This window comes from Notolabrus celidotus, chromosome 18 (assembly GCF_009762535.1).
Source record: "Notolabrus celidotus isolate fNotCel1 chromosome 18, fNotCel1.pri, whole genome shotgun sequence".
In the NCBI taxonomy this organism is placed as follows: domain Eukaryota; kingdom Metazoa; phylum Chordata; class Actinopteri; order Labriformes; family Labridae; genus Notolabrus; species Notolabrus celidotus.
In genome coordinates this window covers 2,345,730-2,368,519 of record NC_048289.1, presented here as the reverse complement: position 1 = coordinate 2,368,519, position 22,790 = coordinate 2,345,730, and the positions used below count along the sequence as shown (strand labels likewise).

Below are 22,790 nucleotides of genomic sequence, written 5' to 3'. Positions count from 1 at the left end.
TTCTTGCAGTGGTTGCTTGGAAAGAGTTAGACCGTTTTAACATTCAGAGAGAAAATAAGGATTCCTTCAGTGTCAGCATAAGAACTGAAAAACAGTCTGCTCCATTTGAATGTTACACGTATCACACACCTGCACTTTTAAAGATGATTTATTAACACTTTATGTTTTTAGTTTTATCTTTGAAAGATTAATTATTTAAAAATTGAAAACGTGAGGGCTACATAGAGTATAAACATATTTAAAGCAAACTCAAGACCAACCTTTTTAGTCTCGCTTTTAAGTGAGTCTTATTCCATCAAACTTTATCTATTTATTATCTGCTTCAAATTTTAGCACATTTTTAAATATATACTGCCTTATTTTAGATTATTAAAGACAAATATTAGTTATTTAGTTATTAATGAGATCTGATCATCTTAGGATTTCTACAGATGATCTCTCAACGTTTTAACATCTTATACTATTTTACCTTGCTCTATGTATTTTTAATTTGTAGCATCTTATTTTATTTTACTGGTTTATTTTTCAGTGTTTTATTATCTTATTCATTTATTCTATTTCGGTGAATTTAATTTCCTGTCTTTAGTTTTAACATCTTATTTTACCTCCAGTGTTTCCTCATTAAGATATCATTATTATTATTATCATCATCATTATTATTATCATTATTATTATTATTATTTTTATTATTATTATAATTATAATTATAAAAAAAAAATAATAATAATAATAATAATTATAATAATAATAATAATAACACCTGTATTATTATTATTTCAGTTATTGTAATTATTATAATTAATATTTACATCATCATTTTTTTTTTTTTTTTAATTATTATTAGTAGTATTTTATTTTTTATTATTGTTGTTGTTATTATTATTATTTTATTATTATTATATTATTATGTTATTATAACTATCTTATTATTTGTATTTTAAATCATTATTAATATTATTATTATTTAATATTTAATTTTCTTAACCTTGCCCATTGATTGTGAGCTTGGTTTACTCCTTTCATTATTTTTATGTACAGCACTTTGCATTAAAATATCATTGTATGAAAAGTGCTTTATAAATAATGTCTGATTGATTGATTGAGTCTGATTAGCTGTTATCGTATTATCTTACCTGTCAATTATTATTGCAGACATGTTTCCTGCTCATGTCACATAATTGAATCACTTTATTCATTTTCTTTAGACATCTTATATTTCAACCAACAGTGATGAGTTCGATCAGAGTTCACCCAGAGGATTGTTTATTTCATGGACATTATTTGTGATAAATGCGATAAATTATTATCACCTGAAATCCTTTTTGTTTGTTTGTTTGTGTGTTTGTGTTCTGTGGCGCAACATTAGTAGCAGTGCAGAGCTGTACAGTCGTGGCCAAAAGTTTTGAGAATGACACAACTATTAATTTTCACAAAGTCTGCTGTTTCAGTTTTTATAATGGTAATTTGCATATACTCCAGAATGTTATGAGGAGTGATCAGCTCAACTGCAATTAATTGCAAAGTCCCTCTTTGCCTTGAAAATGAACTTTATCACCAAAAACACATTTCCACTGCATTTCAGCCCTGCCACAAAAGGACCAGCTAACATCATTTCAATGACACACAGGTGTCACACACATTAACACAGGTGTGGGTGTTGATGAGGACAAGGCTGGCGATCAATCTGTCATGATTGAGTGACTGGACACTTTAAAAGGAAGATGGACACCATTGTTCCTCATCTGTTAGCCATGGTTACCTGCAAGGAAACACGTGCAGCCATCATTGCATTGCACAAAAAGGGCCTAACAGGGAAGTTTATAGCAGCGAGTAAGATTGCACCTCAGTCAACCGTCTATGGAATTATCAAGAACTTTAAGGAGAGAGGTTCAATTGTTGCCAAACAGGCTCCAGGGCGCCCAAGAAAGTCCAGCAAGCACCAGGACCGTCTCCTGAAGGTGGTACAGCTGCGGGATCGGGCCACCACCAGTGCAGAGCTTGCTCAGGAATGGCAGCAGGCAGGTGTGAGTGCATCTGCACGCACAGTGAGGCGAAGACTTTTGGAGGAAGGCCTGGTGTCAAGGAGGGCAGCAAAGAAGCCACTTCTCTCCAGTGAAAACATCAGGGACAGACTGATATTCTGCAGAAGGTACAGGGACTGGACTGCTGAGGACTGGGGTAAAGTCATTTTCTCTGATGAATCCCTTTTCCGATTGTTTGGGGCATCTGGAGGAAGGCTTGTTCGGAGAAGACGAGGTGAGCGCTACCATCAGTCCTGTCTCTTGCCAACAGTGAAGCATCCTGAGACCATTCATGTGTGGGGTTGCTTTTCGGTCAAGGGAGTGGGCTCTCTCACAATCTTGCCTAAAAACACAGCCATGAATAAAGAATGGTACCAGAACGTCCTCCGAGAGCAACTTCTCCCAACCATCCAAGGGCAGTTTGGTGATGAAGAATGCCTTTTCCAGCATGATGGAGCACCTTGCCATAAAGCAAAAGTCATAACAAAATGGCTCGGGGAACAAAACATTAAGATTTTGGGCCCTTGGCCAGGAAACTCCCCAGATCTTAATCCCATTGAGAACTTGTGGTCAATCCTCAAGAGGCGGATGGACAATCAAAAACCCACAAATTCTGACAAACTCCAAGCATTGATTATGCAAGAATGGACTGCCATCAGTCAGGATTTGGTCCAGAAGTTGATTGACAGCATGCCAGGGAGAATTGCAGAGGTCTTGAAGAAGAAGGGTCAACACTGCAAATATTGACTTATTGCATGAATTCTGTGTAATTCTCAATAAAAGCTTTTGATACTTATGAAATGCTTCTAATTGTATTTCATTATACCATAGAAACATCTGACAAAAACACCTAAAAACCCTGAAGCAGCAGACTTTGTGAAAATGTAATATTTGTGTCATTCTCAAAACTTTTGGCCATGACTGTACATTTAGCACAAGCGTAGACTAAGTGTCGAGCTGTCTAGCATGATAAGAAATAGGATGAAATATTTGACTTTGTTAAACATTACCAAGGCATTAGAGATTATTCCGATGGGGAGAGCGTTCATTGAGGAGCAGAGTCTGTAGATATAAAGAGTAGAATCCTAAGTCAGTGTACAGTTGTATCATGTTGATGTTCTTTCTCAGCTGGTTTGGTTTCACTTCTTTACCCCATGTCAGGAGTAATAACACCTGAAGGGTTACTTTCTCTTCTCCTCCTTTTGTGCTCCCAAAACAACTTCTAGTAAGTTACTTATGCAGTTTCATGAATATGCTAGTTGATTCCTTTGGACTGGCCTGTGTTTGGTGGCTGTAGCAGCATCATACAGCTGCTGATGTGATCTGTCTGGTCCTATGGAGAGCAGATCCTGTTAGCTCTGCGTCCCTCAGCTGGTGAAGGAGGGCATCTCTGCACCGTTCTGTTAACTGTTTACCCATTTACCTTCTCTCTGTAGGCAGTAGGCCATCTGTCAGCGCTGAGTATGTGTATGCATATGCACTAAATGTGTGTGTGTGTGTAAGAGTGTGTAATCTTGTTTTAGTGCTACTTTGGTGTAACAAACCAGAAAGGACTCGTTCTGAAACACCTCACATTTACACATCCATTAAGGGAGTTTTTTGCACCTTAGGTGACCAGCAGACTTGCATATACACACTAACACACACACACCCACATACACACACTCACGCACTCCACATGTGTTGGGAATTTGTCAAATACACAGACTTGGACTTGGTGTGAGGAGGGAATTCCTTCCTCTTGCACGCCTCTTCAAGCTGCACATGTGCGCGGCATCTGCTGCATACACACACGCACACAAAGAGAGAGAGTGTGAGAGGAGACCAGGATAAACACCGATCAAGAAAGAAGTAAAACGTTTCTTGAAGCATTCACCAGCCTCCTCTCCGCTCTCTCCTCTCCGAGCCCTGTCCTTGTAACCTCCCATCACAGCCTGAGAGAGCCTTGAGAGAGCTGCTGGAGAGGCTGCTAAGTGTGTGCCGCCTCAAGGTTACAAGGCAGACTGATGTGAAACTGCTCTTTTATGTAGCGTGGACTCCACATCCTCCTCTCAACGACGAGTGATTTACCCACTCTGCACGCCTCGAAGGGGAAGCACATATGCCGCGCTCTCCTTTTGAAGGTTGATTGTATGAAAGTGAATGTGAATATATGCATGTGTTTGTCAGGCACACAAACATTGCGTGTGCTGTGTTCCACATACAAGCACAAACACACGCACTGCAGTGTTCCCTCTTATGTTCTGCTGTGTTAGTCTCAGACCAACGAGCAGTGGAATGAAAGCATGTTGTTTGCAGAACACATGTAGTGCATTCATCTCCAAAGGCAAGAGAATAAATGTGATTTGGGACATTAGAGGATTAATTATAACTTGCCCTGAGGGGAGCTGGGTTGGGGGGGGGGGAGACACGTTACACATGCAATGTATAATCGGCTACATAATATCACCCTTACATTTTTGTGTTCTTATTCCCTGAGCAGGTTCAGCAACAGGCAGAGCTGTAAAAGCAATTAAAGTGTTTGGTTTGTTGTTGCATCACTAAAGCGTGTTCCTCTCCTCTCTTTCCGTGTGTTGCAGGATGTTGGAGTACTCACTCAACCTGCAGAATGTCAGCTTCTCAGCGGTGAGGACGGTTCGTGTGCTGAGACCTCTGAGAGCCATCAACAGAGTGCCAAGTAAGTGCGACCTAATGGCCTCTCTCACTTGAACTGTCTCCTCAGATTATGGATTCCAGAAAATTCTGTCCTATAATATCACAGCAGTTTGACTTCCTCTGGGGGCAAGTGAGCTCATTTGGTCTGAAACTCAGAGGGAGTGCCTGAGATACTGACACCACACACACCACTGTTTCAGACCATCATACATCTTTGTTTGATATCACAGATGAACTGGTCGAGTGGTATGTTCAGATATTTATCTTGAGCTTGACACTACAACAAATCCATTACACAGTCTCCAGGCCAGAACCAGCAGACTGAGGGACAGTTTTATCCACCAGGCAGTCAGGATGCTGAACTCTCTCCCTGTTTTGCCCCCTCTTCCCATAGTGCCCCCTCCACAGACTTAACCCGGTCACTGACCCCCCCCCCCCCCCAAATCAACGCTGAGGTCTGTCATCCTCAGGACTGAAACGCACACACTCACTTCGATTTTAAATTGCACTATAGCAAAGTTTTTGCACTGTTACAAAACTGTATTTTATTCTTCTTATTAGCTTCTCTTTTTAACTTAAGCTTATCTTTTTCTAGCTATTTCCTATGTTTATCTGTTGTTATCCTCTATTCAAATCCTCTGTATGTCTGGTGCATACTGCAATTTTTGACAATAAAGAAGACTTTGATCTTGGAATGTGTTTGCTATCAGACCTGATCAAGTCTTAATATTCTCCTCACAGTGTCGGCTTTTCAAAAACCCAAAGCTGAGTGGAGACAGAGCATCTTTATTCATACAGCACCAAATCCCAACAAACGTTCTCCTCAGACTCTTTCCAAACAGAGCAGGTCTAGACCGTACTCTATGTTCTATTATTAACAAAGACCCAACATCAAGACAGGATAAGATCCAGTCCAATCTTACAGACAGGACTCAGTCTGATCTCATCTTAATCCACCATGAGCAGAGCACTTTGCAGCATTTAGAAAGTTACAGTGGCAAGGACAAACTTCCTTTAACAGGCAGAAACCTCCAGCAGGACCAGACTCATGTTAGACACACATCTGCTGAGACCGTGTTGGAGAGAGGGATAGAGGAAGATGAAGAGAGAGAGAGAGAGAGAGAGATGATACTGGTGATACGGATATTAGTAGTTGTAGCAGCTGGAGTCTGGCACGTCCACAGCAGCAGAGATCCAGAGGAACCTACGAGACAAGGGAGCTCAGGGACTCCAGAAAGGTCTATGGTTAGTAACTTTAATGGGACAGGAAGAGTTAAAGTAAGAGACAGACAGAGAGAGGAGAGAGAGGGAAAGACAGGATCCCAGTGTGTCAGTCTAAGCCTATAGCAGCATAACTAAGAGCTGGTCCAAGCCTGATCCAGCTCTAACTATAAGCTTTATCAAAAAGGAAAGTTTAAAGTCTACTCTTAAAAGTAGAGAGGGTGTCTGCCTCCCAGACCCTGACTGGTAGATGATTCCAAAGGAGAGGGGCCTGATAACTGACGGCTCTACCTCCCATTCTGGTCTCATCTTAATCCACCATGAGCAGAGCACTTTGCAGTATTTAGCAAGTTACAGTGGCAAGGACAAACTTCCTTTAACAGGCAGAAACCTCCAGCAGGACCAGACTCATGTTAGGCACACATCTGCTGAGACCGTGTTGGAGAGAGGGATAGAGGGAGATGAAGAGAGAGAGAGAGAGATGATAGTGGTGAGAGGGATAGTAGTAGTTGTAGCAGCTGGAGTCTGGCACGTCCACAGCAGCAGAGATCCAGAGGAACCTACGAGACAAGGGAGCTCAGGGACTCCAGAAAGGTCTATGGTTAGTAACTTTAATGGAACAGGAAGAGTTAAAGCAAGTGACAGGCAGAGAGAGGAGAGAGAGGGAAAGACAGGATCCCAGTGTGTCAGTCTAAGCCTATAGCAGCATAACTAAGAGCTGATCCAAGCCTGATCCAGCTCTAACTATAAGCTTTATCAAAAAGGAAAGTTTGAAGCCTACTCTTAAAAGAAGAGAGGGTGTCTGCCTCCCGGACCCTGACTGGTAGATGATTCCAAAGGAGAGGGGCCTAATAACTGAAGGCTCCACCTCCCATACTGGTCTCATCTAAATCCACCATGAGCAGAGCACTTTGCAGTATTTGGCAAGTTACAGTGGCAAGGACAAACTTCCTTTAACAGACAGAAACCTCCAGCAGGACCAGACTCATGTTAGACACACATCTGCTGAGACCGTGTTGGAGAGAGGGATAGAGAGAGACGAAGAGAGAGAGAGGGGTGAGACGGATAGTAGTAGTTGTAGCAGCTGGAGTCTGGCACGTCCACAGCAGCAGAGATCCAGAGGAACCTACAAGACAAGGGAGCTCAGGGACTCCAGAAAGGTCTATGGTTAGTAACTTTAATGGAACAGGGAGAGTTAAAGTAAGAGACAGGCAGAGAGAGGAGAGAGAGGGAAAGACAGGATCCCAGTGTCAGTCTAAGCCTATAGCAGCATAACTAAGAGCTGGTCCAAGCCTGATCCAGCTCTAACTATAAGCTTTATCAAAAAGGAAAGTTTGAAGTCTACTCTTAAAAGTAGAGAGGGTGTCTGCCTCCCAGACCCTGACTGGTAGATAATTCCAAAGGAGAGGGGCCTGATAGCTGAAGGCTCTACCTCCGATACTGGTCTCATCTAAATCCACCATGAGCAGAGCACTTTGCAGCATTTAGCAAGTTACAGTGGCAAGGACAAACTTCCTTTAACAGGCAGAAACCTCCAGCAGGACCAGACTCATGTTAGACACACATCTGCTGAGACCGTGTTGGAGAGAGGGATAGAGGGAGATGAAGAGAGAGAGAGGGGTGAGACGGATAGTAGTAGTTGTAGCAGTTGGAGTCTGGCACGTCCACAGCAGCAGAGATCCAGAGGAACCTACGAGACAAGGGAGCTCAGGGACTCCAGAAAGGTCTATGGTTAGTAACTTTAATGGGACAGGAAGAGTTAAAGTAAGTGATAGGCAAAGAGAGGAGAGAGAGGGAAAGACAGGATCCCAGTGTGTCAGTCTAAGCCTATAGCAGCATAACTAAGAGCTGGTCCAAGCCTGATCCAGCTCTAACTATAAGCTTTATCAAAAAGGAAAGTTTAAAGTCTACTCTTAAAAGTAGAGAGGGTGTCTGCCTCCCAGACCCTGACTGGTAGATAATTCCAAAGGAGAGGGGCCTGATAACTGACGGCTCTACCTCCCATACTGGTCTCATCTAAATCCACCATGAGCAGAGCACTTTGCAGCATTTAGCAAGTTACAGTGGCAAGGGCAAACTTCCTTTAACAGGCAGAAACCTCCAGCAGGACCAGACTCATTTTAGACACACATCTACCACGCATAAAAACTATTTCGCAGTATGAATAAAGACTCAGATGTGATGTTTAAAGACTGTAGACTAAAATGAAGACTTAGGTTTTCACCTCAAACCCCCACAAAAATCTATTCTGCTGTGGACTGGACCCACTCAAGGGTTTTACAACATTATATATGAAAGTTAAATTCATGCTTTGGTTAGCAGAAAATGTGACATCCGTCCTGCGGCTCTAGGAGCCAGGTTGCTTATGCACCAGCACAATGTGTCAGCACCCATGAAGATGGTCTTTGGGCTTTGCATCTGGGCAGAAATGAAGGGACATTGTCTGTTCTGTATACAGTCAACGATCTGCATCATCCAAATGGACAAAAGGCAGAAACGTATTCTGTCGTCTGGGATTTAGTTTGAAACCATCATTAGCTCTTACACATTCATCTGGACCGTAGGTATAAGGAGTTCTTCGTCATTGTGGGTGCAACACTACGCAATGAAGCAGGAATGTGCTCTGGAACACATTTTAATGTGCAGCAGACACTTATTATTACACATTACATATGATTACATGTGAGGGTATACTTCCTGATGTTTGATCTTTGGTAGTATGATGGAGTTAAACCACAATGCTGTTATTAGTGGTTCTACAGTCTGCGACATTCATTACAGACTACCAGGGCTGCCTGAGTGTGTGTTTATGGGTATGTGTGCGCCTGTTGTGCATTTTCCACTAAAGACAAAAATTTCTTATCATGACAGTGATTATTAACCGTCAATCTTCAATGCTTGCGTACAGCTGCTTTGGGAAGAGGTAACTCTTAAAGTTAGCAATAACATAAAGACTCACCAGAGATGTTTACAACAAGCACACTGCACACATGTGTACTGTGTTCATACACAGCTGCTCTGGCACATCAGACCACAAAAGCACAGCTCCATAATTTGATGGTGTGCGTCACTTTCTTGCCTGTACAATGCATGACGCATCAATATCAACAGAGCAGATGGAGCAGGACAGGAAGTCAGGCACCAAAACAAAATGAAAACATCCGGTTAATTTTCAGAATAAAACACTCTGGGCGTGATCTACTAAGATCCCAAATAACGAGCGCTATGTTGCGTGTGCAAACAAAACAATTGCATGTGCTATTAATGGGCGTGTTGTGGGTGATCTACTATGACTGCGTGCGCAATTTGTGCAAAAGTGGTGCAGACCGCCCTTAAAGGTGACATATCATGCAAAATTGACTTTTTAATGGTTCTTTACCTGAAATATGTTTCCCTGGCATGTCTACAAACCCCCCGAGAATGAAAAAAATCCATTCTGCCCCTGTTCTGATTTCTACACCTTTCTGTAAATGTGTGTGAAACGAGCCGTTTCAGACTTCAGTGTTTTTGTTACGTAACAACAATATCCGGTCTGTCACGGAGTCAGAGCTTGGAGCTTGTTCAGCCCATAGACTGTATAAAATAATACTGAATCCCTCCTCCGTTTTTCATTACCTGCACACATGTGTGCTAACAAGGAGCTTAGGAGGGAGGCATGCTAGTTGTAGGCTGTCTTAATAAACACAAAGGTCGGTTTTACTCCCCACGTCTGCAGATTTGAAGATCTAGTGGATGATTTTTATTTGTCATGGATAAGTGCTAGCACTAATTAGCATAGCCACATAGCTACATGTTCATAGCTGTAGCTGTATCTGTGTACCAAGACACACGTCGACATACTGACAAATAAAACAACAAAAAACACTAAATCTGTGACCAATCCTTCAGAAAGGTCCTGCTGCAGGCGCCTCTCCGTCAGGATCAGATTCTGGATCAGATTCAGAGGGTTGAAGTGACGTGATCTCTGAGCAGCCGTGTATATTCAGCCAACATGTAAACATTAGATCAACGTGCTGGACAGCCGAGGCACATCCACTTCCTGAGGGGGCGGGGTCAGAGGGAAAACAGAGTGTTCTGAGGAGGACTGAAGAAGAGGACTTTTCAGGCAGACCAAAATCTGATTTCAAAGTGTTTTTTTGAGCATAAACTTTAAAGACATGTTTTGGGGACCTCTTAGACCAATATATATTGATGAAAAAAGCGTGATATGTCACCTTTAAATGAGGATTTTGTGTGTGCTAGCGGCTGTCACCATGGAGAGTTTTGGAGAGCAGAGTGGTCGTAAACGAAAAATGAAGTTTGAAGCCATGGAGTTGGAGGTCCTTGTGGAGGAGGCAAAAAAACACATCAGTGAACTTCAGCTGAGACATCTCAGCTTTGACAGAAGAAGCGGGATTTGGGAGAATGGGAAAAAAAGTTAGTTAAAAGTGTTTTTGTAAGTTGTCAGTCATGACCTTAAAAAATAAGAATCTCTTTTTTCTTAAATGGAGAATCTTCATCAGATGTCTGACAATCCCTGCTGTACTCCTCAAATCAGCTCAGACCAGGAAACACCTCAGCAGAGCCTGAAGGCGTCCAGATTGTTATGATGACATTGATCAGGAGTTGCTGCAGCAACAAAGAAATCAAACAGAGGGTTACAGGCAATTGAGCAGGAGGTGAGAGCTGTGTCCAATGTGGTGTGCGCTCCGCCGGGCCATTGCTGCACACATGAGGCAGCTGGTCAGTACTGTGTCTGGGCTGACAATGGCTGTCAATGCCCTGGCAACTGTCAGGAGGTCATTCAGTGGCAGACTTGGTGGCTACTTGCTGCAGCTTCATAAAAATTTTGCAGGAAAATCTGCATTCATCTTTTAAATTCATGTTTGCCTAATTAGAAGCAGTCAGCTGCAATTTAGCTCAGCTGAGGATAAGTCTTCAAGCAACCCACCAGGCTCTGTCCAAAGGATTCAGATCTGATTACAGGCACCTGTAGGACAAGGATAGGACATTTCCTCAAGCACGTAAGCACCTTCCTCCAACTAGACTTTAAGCAGTTAATGGCACTTACTTGTGTTGTCCCCTCAGATATCAAGCCTCACACTTTAACTCTATAATACAATGTTATCTTTGTCTGGACTGATGCTAAAACATGAAAGTGATCATGCAGGTAGACCGGATCGCCACACAGCGCTGGAATGTAGGTCAGGTCCAAGCTTTCCCAAACCAACCAGCTCTGCAACAGACAGATTTATGTGCAATTTTCCAACTCACTGCCTTTTATGAAACGACTGTACCTCAGAGCTACTCTCACAAACACGTACGAGCATATTGTGATACACAGAACAGTGTGTATCTTGTTCCATTTGTCATCCTCCTCCCTCCTTTCCTCAGGCACACAGGTATTATTCTGCCCCTCCTCTTTTCAGACACTGGAGGAGTTTAATCAGCACTGGGTGGATTTCTACTGAACACATTAATGTTTAAATAAATCATATGCACTTTATACCACCCAAAGGTCCCTGCTGTGCATTCGTTCTCACCTTCATCCCTCCTCCTGCAAAGCTTTCATTCAAGCACAATCCTTAACTGGCTCCTGAAATGCTCACAGTAGATAACAGGGAAATTAAGAATGAGTGTGTGTTTATGTGTGTGTGTGTGTGTGTGTGTGTGTGTGTGTGTGTGTGTGTGTGTGTGTGTGTGTATCTGAATCTATGCAGGTGTTTAGACAGTGTAGGTGTGTGAACAGGATATCAACCCCCTCCCTGGCTCTCATATCCAATGCTGATGGCACTCCCAAATCCTCTTCTGCAATCTCGCCCTCTTGTCAATCAAAGCCGCTGTCGGGGTCTGCCGCTGTTCATTTAGGCCACACACACACACACACACACACACACACACACACACACACGCACGCTCGGAGCACACGAAGTCATGCACATGATGCGCTCATTAGGCATCCAACCAGTCTTTATCCAAATCACAGGAATAATAGCAGCATTAATGTGTGGATGATTTGGTGTTGTTCTGACCCTGTAGGGAAACTGTCACTGGGTAGAGTTAGAAGAGGTTGTTGTGGCTGCTTTCTGTCTTCTACCTTCCGTTCATCCCGGCACCAACCCGATGAAGACCGGCAGAGAAGCCTGCAGCCTCATAATGGCTCTTGGTGTGGTTGTTTATTTACAGATGAACACATCACTGGATTTGGCTCTGGTTCTCAGATACTGTGAATTTATTAGTTAACTGTGAAGATTGATTTTTGCAGATAACTAAGGTGTTAAGTAATTGCAATAAGGTAAAAAGAGATAGTTTGTCCTTTTAAAAGGATCCAGGTACAGGATTCTGACCTGCCTAATTGGCATTGAGACATAACGATGGAGCTAGAGAAAGGATAACACACTGAACACTGTGCTGATAAAGTGATAAAGTGATACTCCACAGGTTTACAGTATCAGCTCAGCAGCATTCAGCCATACATCAATCATCATGATTTACTTGAGGTGCATTTTGGCCAAGAGTTCCGGGGTCCTTTACCCCCCAGAAATCTTGGTCGAAATGCATGAGAGGAGGTAAGCGCGAGTAGCAAAGACGTTTCAACACGGCTTTAAAATCCTTTTGAACTCAAAAAGCTGTGGCAGAGATCGGCCGGTGTTTTGGTTTAAACAATGGGGATGAAATTCAGTGATTCATTTTAGGCTTGGAGGAACAAACACAGAGAGTAAGGTTAAGATACCTCACGTATGGATAGTTATTATTGTATTTAATGTTATGTTCTGGAGTGCATCAGCTATAGCCCTAGTATTTTGTTGTCATTCAATTAGAAGAACATACAATGCACTGTCACAGTCTTCCTTAGGTCAAAGAAAAGGTGCATTTGGACCAAGAGTTCTGGGGTCTTTTAGCCCCCAGAACTACTGTCCCCTGAACTAAAAAGGTTCCTGTGCCCCCATTGTGTCATTGTGATGACACCTAGAAGCAGACGGACAGGCAGGTATCATTATGAGCAACACAACAGTTAGCCTGTTAGCATGAAGAGACTCAGCTGGCGCTGTTTTAGATTGGTCGAAATGCATGTGAGGAGATAAGCGCGAGTAGCAAAGACGTTTCAACACGCCTTTAAAATCCTTTTGAACTCAAAAAGCCGTGGCAGAGATCGACCGGTGTTTTGGTTTAAACAGCGACCCTGTTAACTGGAGACTCTCAGCCGGATGCATCCCTCATAAACGTCTTTAGACAATCATTAAATATCTGACGAGGATATTTTGAAATCTTAATAAAAACTAAACTAGTTTGCATTCCCAGGAACTCCCTCTGTGTTTCAACAGCTGTGTAAACTCCACAAACACTGACACGTTCAGCTGAAGGTCTCCAGTTTACAGGGTCACTTTTAAAACCGGAACACCGGGAGAGACGCATTCACGGTGGGCTGAGAGAAGACTACTGTTACAAGCTGCTAAATCACGAGAATCACAGCTTCTTCTTTTGAAAAGTACACACACATACAAAAAAGATAGAACAAATCAAAACTAATGAAAGAAAGAGAAATCAAGTGAATCACAGATGTGTGTGATGTTATTGTGGACGGAGGGAGGAATAAAAACACTGCGGTTAATCTACCAATCAGACACGTTCAGCAATATTAAAAAAAAGAACCTGTCTTTGGATCCTGCAAGTTCTAATGGCTTAAAACTTAACTTGCTATTTTAAACACATCATCATGCAAATTAAGATGAAATTATTGTAATAAGCCTTGTACACACTTTGTGCTCTGAGTGGGGATGCTGGTCTGTGGGTGACTCTGAATAAGTGGTCATTACTTGAGTTTCACCAGTGTAACATGCTGTGGAAATGCTTGTGGGAGCAGCAGTATTTTTGTCGACGCTGGTGCTTTAACTGGCTGCTCAGCATAAAGACAGAGGCTTGGACTTGTTTGTGTGAAGATGAATTGGTCTTCCATCAGAGGCTAACTTCATTTGGAGACAGCCTTTCTGGTTCAGGTTTATTCAGTCCAAAAGTGGTGAAAATGCCACCTCCAGTGCAGCACAGTGATTCAGACTGACGTCTCCTGCCCTCCAGAGGAACGGTTCATGCCGTGCCAGAGGTCTACGAGGTTATCTGATTAAATCAGGGCAGGTAGTGCAAAGTAATACAAGGCAAATGAGGGATATTAGAACTGAAACTGAGGACATGGGAAGGTGAGGTCACTCAGACTCAAATCTTGATACGGCTGCAGCACCATTTTTAAGGATTCATTTTTAAATGTTCCTCATGTGTCCCTCACAAGCGCCACCCAGAGAGCTTTCTGTTTTTAAGCACGCAACTCTCAAACAGCGAGCTCTCTGGGTGTTTTTAGAAGTAAACTTTAAGAATCATCTTTTTAATCTGGCTTTTAACATGGAGTCATTTCCTTTTAGCTCTGGACTGCATTATTACCATATGACCATCATTTTAACATCATTTTTATGTATTTTTTTATTTCTTTTTTATATTACACTATATTTTCATATTATTTTATTTATGGTAATTATCTGATATTGTTACTTTTTAAATGTTCTGATACTTCTCTTTATTTATTTTTTCATTGATTTGATCAGAATGATTTTATTTTGAAGTATTGTAGCCTACATCCCTTTCCTTTCCACTTTTACCTTTTTCTGTTGTTTTCTGTCTCTCTGTTCATTTGTGAAACACTTTACAGGTGCTTTATAAATCAAAATGAGTTGAGTTGAGGATATCACACTTATTATTTACACAGTGTCGATGTTGATAGGGGTTATTGAAGTCCAGTGTACATAGGGCTTAACAGTCCCTTAGCATGAAAATAGGCCCCTGAAACACACCGTTACACCTGCATTTAAATGCTTACAGAGTTATGTTGTTCTGTTAAAATGAAGACCCCAAATCTGATCAGTCAAATGTTGGTGTCCCTTTCGGATTTACTGGTTAATTGAAAGCCAGTAGGGGTGAGCCCGACTAAGGATTTGCTTAGTCGAATCTGATTCATCAGATTTTGCCCATAGTCGACGAATAGTGGAATGTTTGTTGTTTTTCCTTATTGACCCAAAGTCTGCATGATGGTGACCGCATGACAATATTACACATAACCCTTTACAATTAAGAGACTCATAGCTTAAAGTAAAAGGGACAACAGAATATTATAAGTATAAAACTTAGATTTTTTAAATCTATATTGCAAAAACAACGAGGTGATGAAGGAGAGAAAACTCAAATAAGACCACCATCCATTAAACATGGAACAACGCTCCACTATAGAATAAGGAATCAGGAGATATTTAAACAGTGTTCACACAGAGGAGAGCAGCACTGTGGAGGGTAGTTTGTCCAACTTAAGACTAAACATTTGTATAATGTTCAAAATCAAACCTGAACCAGCTAAAGGGTTTTTAAATCTCTTAACAGAACCTTTTAAAACAGTCTTTCATCACGTCTTTGTCCGCTTGAGTCTTTTCAAATTGTACGTGAGGAAAACCATCGTGTGTACGGGCAGAAGTGCGCTCCTTGCTTTGTTGACTGTAAATCCTGTCTTTGAGAATATCCTCTCTGATGGTGTGGAGGTGGATGGGATGCTGTGGATTGTTTTTGAGACTTCGGACAGCTTTGGGTATCCCTCCTCGTTCTTTTGGACCTGTACAGTTTTTGTGTGCTCCAGTAATCCTTGATCTCACAGCCCTCTTCTTGAAGCTGCTCCTCATCTTCATCACTAGTTTTTAGGATCAACTGAAGTTTTATTTCCTGACATTTTGAGCAACTATGAACGTAGAAAGATTTAAAGACCAGCTGAGGTACGTCTGCTCCACAGGTCCTGCTAAATGGCAGAGTCCACCTTTAATTACCAGGGGAGATTTAATTACCACTTTAAGGAGATTTAACACTTCAAGAGCTGTTCTCAGAATTACATTAAATAAGTCTATATTTATATCAAAATAGGATAAATGAGACACTATTTTTATGGGAAACAGGAAAATAATGTAAAATTAGACATTGAGCACCCCCATGGTTTGAATGGAATGATCCACGTTTCATATGCAAATATTCGACTATGAGATTGGCAGTCGACTAAGACTCGTTAGAACGAATCGTCCAATATTCGACTATTTGGGGTCACCCCTAAAGGCCAGTATTATAGAAATTACCCTAATATGATGAACATTTAAATATGTATACTTCAGAGTCGTTACTGTGCGAATGAGAATAGGGTTTACAGCACAGAGCAGTAGAGAGCAGGCAGATATATCAGGCTGTGCATGATACTGTGTGACAGGGAGCTTTCAGTTTCACCCATCATACCTTCGTTAAGTAAGGGATAATGTTGGGTTAGCAGGTAGTTATGGGAAGTAGAATCCTAGAGACAGAGGGAGACAAGACCCTGACACCGCCTTCTAACTCAAAATTCAAACACGTTGGCAAAAAACTTGATTGAAGTTTATTTCATTGATTGACTAACCAGTAACGGTTTATCCTCACCTTACGGTCTGTGGTGTCAACAAGCAGACGCTAGATGTGTCTGAACTCTTCTCTTTGGATTGATTTGACATGACATGTGATCAGATTGTCTCTGGTGTTGCTCATGTTAGAGAAAGTTAATAACCGTCGTCAATGGGTTTGGACCAATCAGAATCAAGCATCTTGCACAGCTGGAAGATCAGTAAGAAAGCCGGGTAATAAGATACAATATCATATTGATTCTTTGAACAGTGAGAATAAAGAAAGAATGAAATAACGTGTTATAATCAAGCGGCAACCTCTGGTCTAAAAATATGAGTCCAATGCAGAAGTGCTAAAAACTGCAGTTCATGGAGGAAACCACATACACACCAATTCAAAAAAGCAGATCCTACAGCAGACATAATAAACATGTCTGCAGCCTGGTTCAAAAGACAAGTGTAGTCTGGATAGCTCATTTCTCTATTGGCACACACTGTACAGAGATGAATTATTTTATAACTCTGTATTTTCAAAGATATTAAGATTCTGTGTTTTCCATAATGAGAGGCACAGCTGACTTGATTGACAGGCGGGAACACATAGCTGTTGGCTCGGAGGCTCAAACCCCGCCTCTTTACCTCACACTAAGTTAGGTTGAGTTCAGCATTTCCAATATGGCTCCCGCTGACGCTTGGCTTCAAAACAGCGCTCAGGAACAGATGGGTGACGTCACGGATACTACGTCCATTCTTTACACAGTCTATGGTATGCTCCAGCTGTATTTCAAGCACAAGTGCAGTCCAGGTCATCAAAATGAACACAGTCCAGATACGACATGTTGTAATTTCAGATAGAAACAGAGCAATGTCTGATATAAAGCTTAAAATGCAGAGCTGAAGGCTTCAGCTGACACACTCTAGATGCAATAGCTCATATCAGCCTGCACTCACAGTTCAACAGGGTTCAATCAATCTGTCAGAACGAGGCAGTATAAACTTTAAATCTCCAGCCTTTAAGTCGACTGTCTTGATGATATGTGTTCCTGCTGAAACAGGACCTTCAGATGTGTGCTCACACCCCTCTGCCTCGCTGTCCAAGGCCCAACATCGATCTGTTTTCACTCTCCTCTCTCTTTGTATGTTGCACCTCTCTGAATAGTGTATTGGAACAGAAGGCTAGAGTTCATCTCCAAACACACACACATCCTCAGACTTGTATTAATAAACACATTTTCCAAGGCTTGTGTCCATGTGGTTGGCTCTGGCATTGATGGATGTGCTGACATGGCATCACCGTCAGTGGAAGTGACAGATACATTCTGCAGGCTTCACCCACTGACTGTCAACCAAAAAAAAACAAAAGTCCCAGGGGGTTTTCCATCACCGCCCGAAGTCTACCAGCGACTCCATCCAGTTTTACTCTCACATCCAGTACCAGCCTGCAGGAACCCTGTTCCAGGTCTTTTATTGGCATACTCAAGGCAGACATAACAGCTTGTGACATACCCCTCTGTGGGTCTTAATACTCAAAGAGAGCTGCAGGTAGGCTCATGAGTCCAGGATGCAGGACTTTTCTCCCTGGTTGACACAGTGTGCTGCTCTGCAGGGAAGAATCAGACACAGACACGGTGATATATTGAGGTTGTCGTATGATTTTGCACAGGTTGCTTGCAAACAAGAAATACAATTTGCCGGGAGCCAGGCCCAGCCCTCAGGATGTTTTTGATACATTTTTTTTCACTAGTATTTCCAGTTAGCATATACCCTGGTACATCTCAAGGTGATAATGAGCACTCTCAACTCGGGGCCAAAACCCCTTTTTGGAAAAATGCTCCAAGCATGATAATGTAAATCCAGAAAACAAGGTGTTAAAATGTCATTCTTTGATATCCAAGTATGAAATGTGGCATAGAGTATCCTGACACACAGGGGGAAAGTGCCAAATAAGATTCTGGTGCTTTCTGATTTTGGATTTCTAAATATCATCCACAAAATCCACAACAAGACATTCACATGTAGATTAGTGAAATACTTTGCTACTTTATTCTCCCTTTCTAACGCAGCAGTAGCATTATATAATTGCAATCTTTAACATTTAGAATATATTATCAGAAAAGGCTTCTTCCACGACCCTGATTCAGCTGCTGAAATATGTATAGAAAAGTGAAGAGCTGTTTTAATGGGCTTAAGTTTCAGGCCTCAAGGCGGTAATACCTAGAATACTTTAGAATGCTGAAATGTAATTTTCCATCTGCTGTTTGTGGGAGTGAAGGTGCTGTAGTCACATATAAAAAAAAGAAAAATACAATTCTTATCCTCAGGCCACGTTTGCTACACTTTCCAGCAAACACTGCTGTAATTTTGTTCCACGTCACATGCATCTTTTGGGAATGAAAAAGGACCTGTTTCTCACCTGCCAGAGCATGCTTCAGTCTGAATATGTGAGAGATCGTATCCCTACTGCCCAGGGTTAATGTTCCTACACCTCTGTTCCATTAAAGCCAAGACCAGCTGAAGTAAAAGAGGAACTTTGTTGAATTTAAAGGCGTTTTTCGACTGCAGAAACTTTACCCTGGAACTACTGTGGGTAGTACTTTTCAAAGGTCCCGGGACTTTCAGGGGGCGGGGCCTGCAATGCTGAACGTGTCTGATTGGTAGATTAACCACAGTGTTTTCATTCCACCCGCCGTCCACAATAACATCACACACATCTGTGATTCACTTGATTTCTCTTTCTTTCATTAGTTTTTATTTGTTCTATCTTTTTTGTATGTGTGTGTACTTTTCAAAAGAAGAAGCTGTGATTCTCTTGATTTAGCAGCTTGTAACAGTAGTCTTCTCTCAGCCCACCGTGAATGCGTCTCTCCCGGTGTTACGGTTTTAAAAGTGACCGTGTAAACTGGAGACCTTCAGCTGAACGTGTCAGTGTTTGTGGAGTTTACACAGCTGTTGAAACACAGAGGGAGTTCCTGGGAATGCAAACTAGTTTAGTTTTTATTAAGATTTCAAAATATCCTCATCAGATATTTAATGATGGTCTAAAGACGTTTATGAGGGATGCATCCGGCTGACAGTCTCCAGTTAACAGGGTCGCTGTTTAAACCAAAACACCTGCCGATCTCTGCCACGGCTTTTTGAGTTCAAAAGGATTTTAAAGCCGTGTTGAAACATCTTTGCTACTCGCGCTTATCTCCTCTCACGTGTTGATTCAGTCTTTGCTTTCTCCATGTTTTAAACCACATCCCCAAAATTTTCACTTCTTTTCCTGTTTTTCTGCTTTTGGAGCACAATTTCAAATTTGAGGAAAATGTATTTTTCTGACAGGCTCCGGGTCAACTTTTTTGTCAATTTTTTTTTTGTCAATTTTTTTTTGTCAAATTTCTTTTTGTCAATTTGGTTTTTTTTGTTAATTATTTTTTTAAATTATTTTTTTCAATTTTGTTTTGTCAAAAAAAAATTTAAAATGTTTTTTTTCAAAAACAAATTTCAAAATGTTTTTTTTCAAAAACAAATTTCAAAATGTTTAAAAAAAAAAAAAAAAAGATCCTTTTTTTTGTCAAATGTTTTTCTTTTTTATCAATTTTTCTTTTCAATTTTTTTTTTCAATTTTTTTTTTCAATTTTTCTTTTCAATTTTTTTTCTAAAGGATTTTAAAGCCGTGTTGAAACGTCTTTGCTGCTCGCGCTTATCTCCTCTCACGTGTTGATTCAGTGAATCCATATGTGATGAAATATAGCACCAACTAAAACAGCGCCAGCTGAGTCTCTTCATGCTAACAGGCTAACTGTTGTGTTGCTCATAATGATACCTGCCTGTCCGTCTACTTCTATGGTGTCATCACAATGACACAATGGGGGCACAGGAACCTTTTAGTTCCGGGTAAAGTATTGCTGGGGGATAAAAGACCCCAGGACTCTTGGTCGAAATGCATCTCATGGCCATCAGCAGTCACGGGTACTATCGCTTTCAAGAAAGTTATAAAAGTCATTTTTTGATGCCAGAGTTTCATCAGATGGCATCTTTGAAAACACCGTCTGGTGATTTAATCAGGATTATGTCAGTATGATGGAGACAATGAGTTACAACAACATGGAACCACTAGAGGACTGAAAGTTACACAATTATCAGTATAAGTGAATTATACTGAATAAGTTTAATATCAGAAGCTTTGGTTGATCGATCTTTATTCAACTTGTCTCTCACACATCTCAAGGACATCACTCTACTGAACCCAGACGCCAAATTCCAGATCAAAACCTGACTCACTGTGTTGATGAATAAATGAATAAATAACACTGAAAACAAAACATAACACATCAAAATCTGAAACTTAATGAAATAATATTTACTCAAAATACTCCCAGGACGTAACTCTCTGCCAAGATCTGTCTAGTGTGCGAGGGAAGTGAGTCCCTGGGCTTTAATCATGAGATCTGTGTTTAAAGGAGGCAGTCATTCATTAGGAACCAAGTGAAGAAGGTGAACAGGGTAATGAGAACAACAAAGTACTGAGGACACATTAGAGGTACCTTCTGTCAAACTTTTGGAAGCAAATTCCTTCTTGACCATCTTCCCCTCATTTGTCTGGCATCTTTTCTTTTCAGAGTATTATTCTTCATAAGATCCCCGTCCAGTAAAAACCCTTTTTATTATTCAAATCACATTTTTAACAAACTGAAGGACTGTGATTCTCTCAAGGCTGAGCCATTTATTTCCTCTCAGGGAAAACATCTTTTTTATGTTCTGTTCTTTGTTGTTGGCTGAAGTTGCAGTTATCTCTCTGCTCAGCAAAGACTGGACAAATATGACACCATCGCTGGCTAATCTGCAGACCAACTGGTGCAGGGTGATGGATCCTTATGGTGTTTTTTCCTGGTAATATTGACTCTGCAGCACGTTTGCAGTATTAAGTGCAAATGCTGATTTTCATTAGTGTGTCAAATCTCAGTCATTGTTTTGTTAACTCAAGGTTCCAGACTTTTCGGACCGGCTCTGTTAGAAGCATGATTCTGATTGGGCATAACCTATTGATGATGGTTAGTAACTTTCACTAACACGAGCAACATCAGAGCAACAGAGCAACACCAAGGAAAAAGGCAAAAAATATAAATGTTTGCTTTTCATCTTTTCAATACGGTCACAAATCACACAGCTGTGGCAACAAATCTCTTTAAATTTTACATTAACTGAGAGAAGAGAACGAAGACCCACCCGCCATCCCGCCCAAAACCCACAGACTTGATTGTGTTCATTATTAAAGAGTGTATACTGCGATTACAACGGATTCCCGACTAAACAAAAACTGCACATCAAAATCTTGGATTACAAGACTACCAAAAAAAGGCACAAACAGACAGGTCGCACAAAGAACTCAAAGAACCAGACGTGTGATCACCAATCTGATCACACGTCATGTCAAATCAATCAATAAAGAAGAGTTCAGACACATTTAGCTTCTGCTTGTTGACACCATAGACCGTAAGGTGAGGTAAAACGGTTAGCTTCAGTTAGCATCAAAACAATGTGGCTAAAACGTTAGCTTCAGTTAGCATGCTAAATCAGCAGGCTACAGACTTTTTTCATCTTGGATCCTGTCCATCAATATGATGAAGGAGTGGAGCAGGTGAGAGAAACTTTAGGTTAGTGATCTCTCCAAAGAAAGTTAAACCATGAGCGGTGGTGATGATAGCAGCAGGGTTCAAAGTTGTGACATTAGTTTCTTTTTAAAGGGGACATATCACGCTTTTTTCATCAATATATATTGGTCTAAGAGGTCCCCAAAACATGTCTTTAAAGTGTATGCTCAAAAAAACACTTTGAAATCAGATTTTGGTCTGCCTGAAAAGTCCTCTTCTTCATTCCTCATCAGAACACTCTGTTTTCTCTCTGACCACGCCCCCTCAGGAAGTGGATGTGCCTCGGCTCTCCAGCACGTTGATCTAATGTTTACATGTTGGCTGAATATACACGGCTGCTCACAGATCACGTTACTTCAACCCTCTGAATCTGATCCAGAATCTGATCCTGACAGAGAGGCGCCTGTAGCAGGACCTTTCTGAACCATTGGTCATAGATTTAGTGTTTCTTGTTGTTTTATTTGTCAGTATGTCGACGTGTGTCTTGGTACACAGCTACGAACATGTAGCTATGTAGCTATGCTAATTAGCGCTAGCACTTATCCATGACAAATAAAAATCATCCACTAGATCTTCAAATCTGCAGACGTGGGGAGTAAAACTGACCTTTGTGTTTATTAAGACAGCCTACAACTAGCATGCCTCCCTCCTAAGCTCCTTGTTAGCACACATTTGTGCAGGTAATGAAAAACGGAGGAGGGGATTCAGTATTATTTTATACAGTCTATGGGCTGAACAAGCTCCGAGCTCTGACTCCGTGACAGACCGGATATTGTTGTGACGTAACAAAAACACTGAAGTCTGAAACGGCTGGTTTCACACACATTTACAGA

General features: G+C 41.3%; 1 protein-coding gene across 1 annotated transcript in view; it reads left to right on the top strand.

The window, feature by feature from the left end:
* Positions 1-22,790, top strand: part of cacna1g (calcium channel, voltage-dependent, T type, alpha 1G subunit) — a 436,435-nt gene that overhangs the window by 204,728 nt on the left and 208,917 nt on the right. The window contains exon 4 of the mRNA XM_034708799.1: positions 4,601-4,698. Coding sequence (XP_034564690.1) covers positions 4,601-4,698 — 98 coding nt within the window. The remainder of the gene's footprint in view (positions 1-4,600; positions 4,699-22,790) is intronic.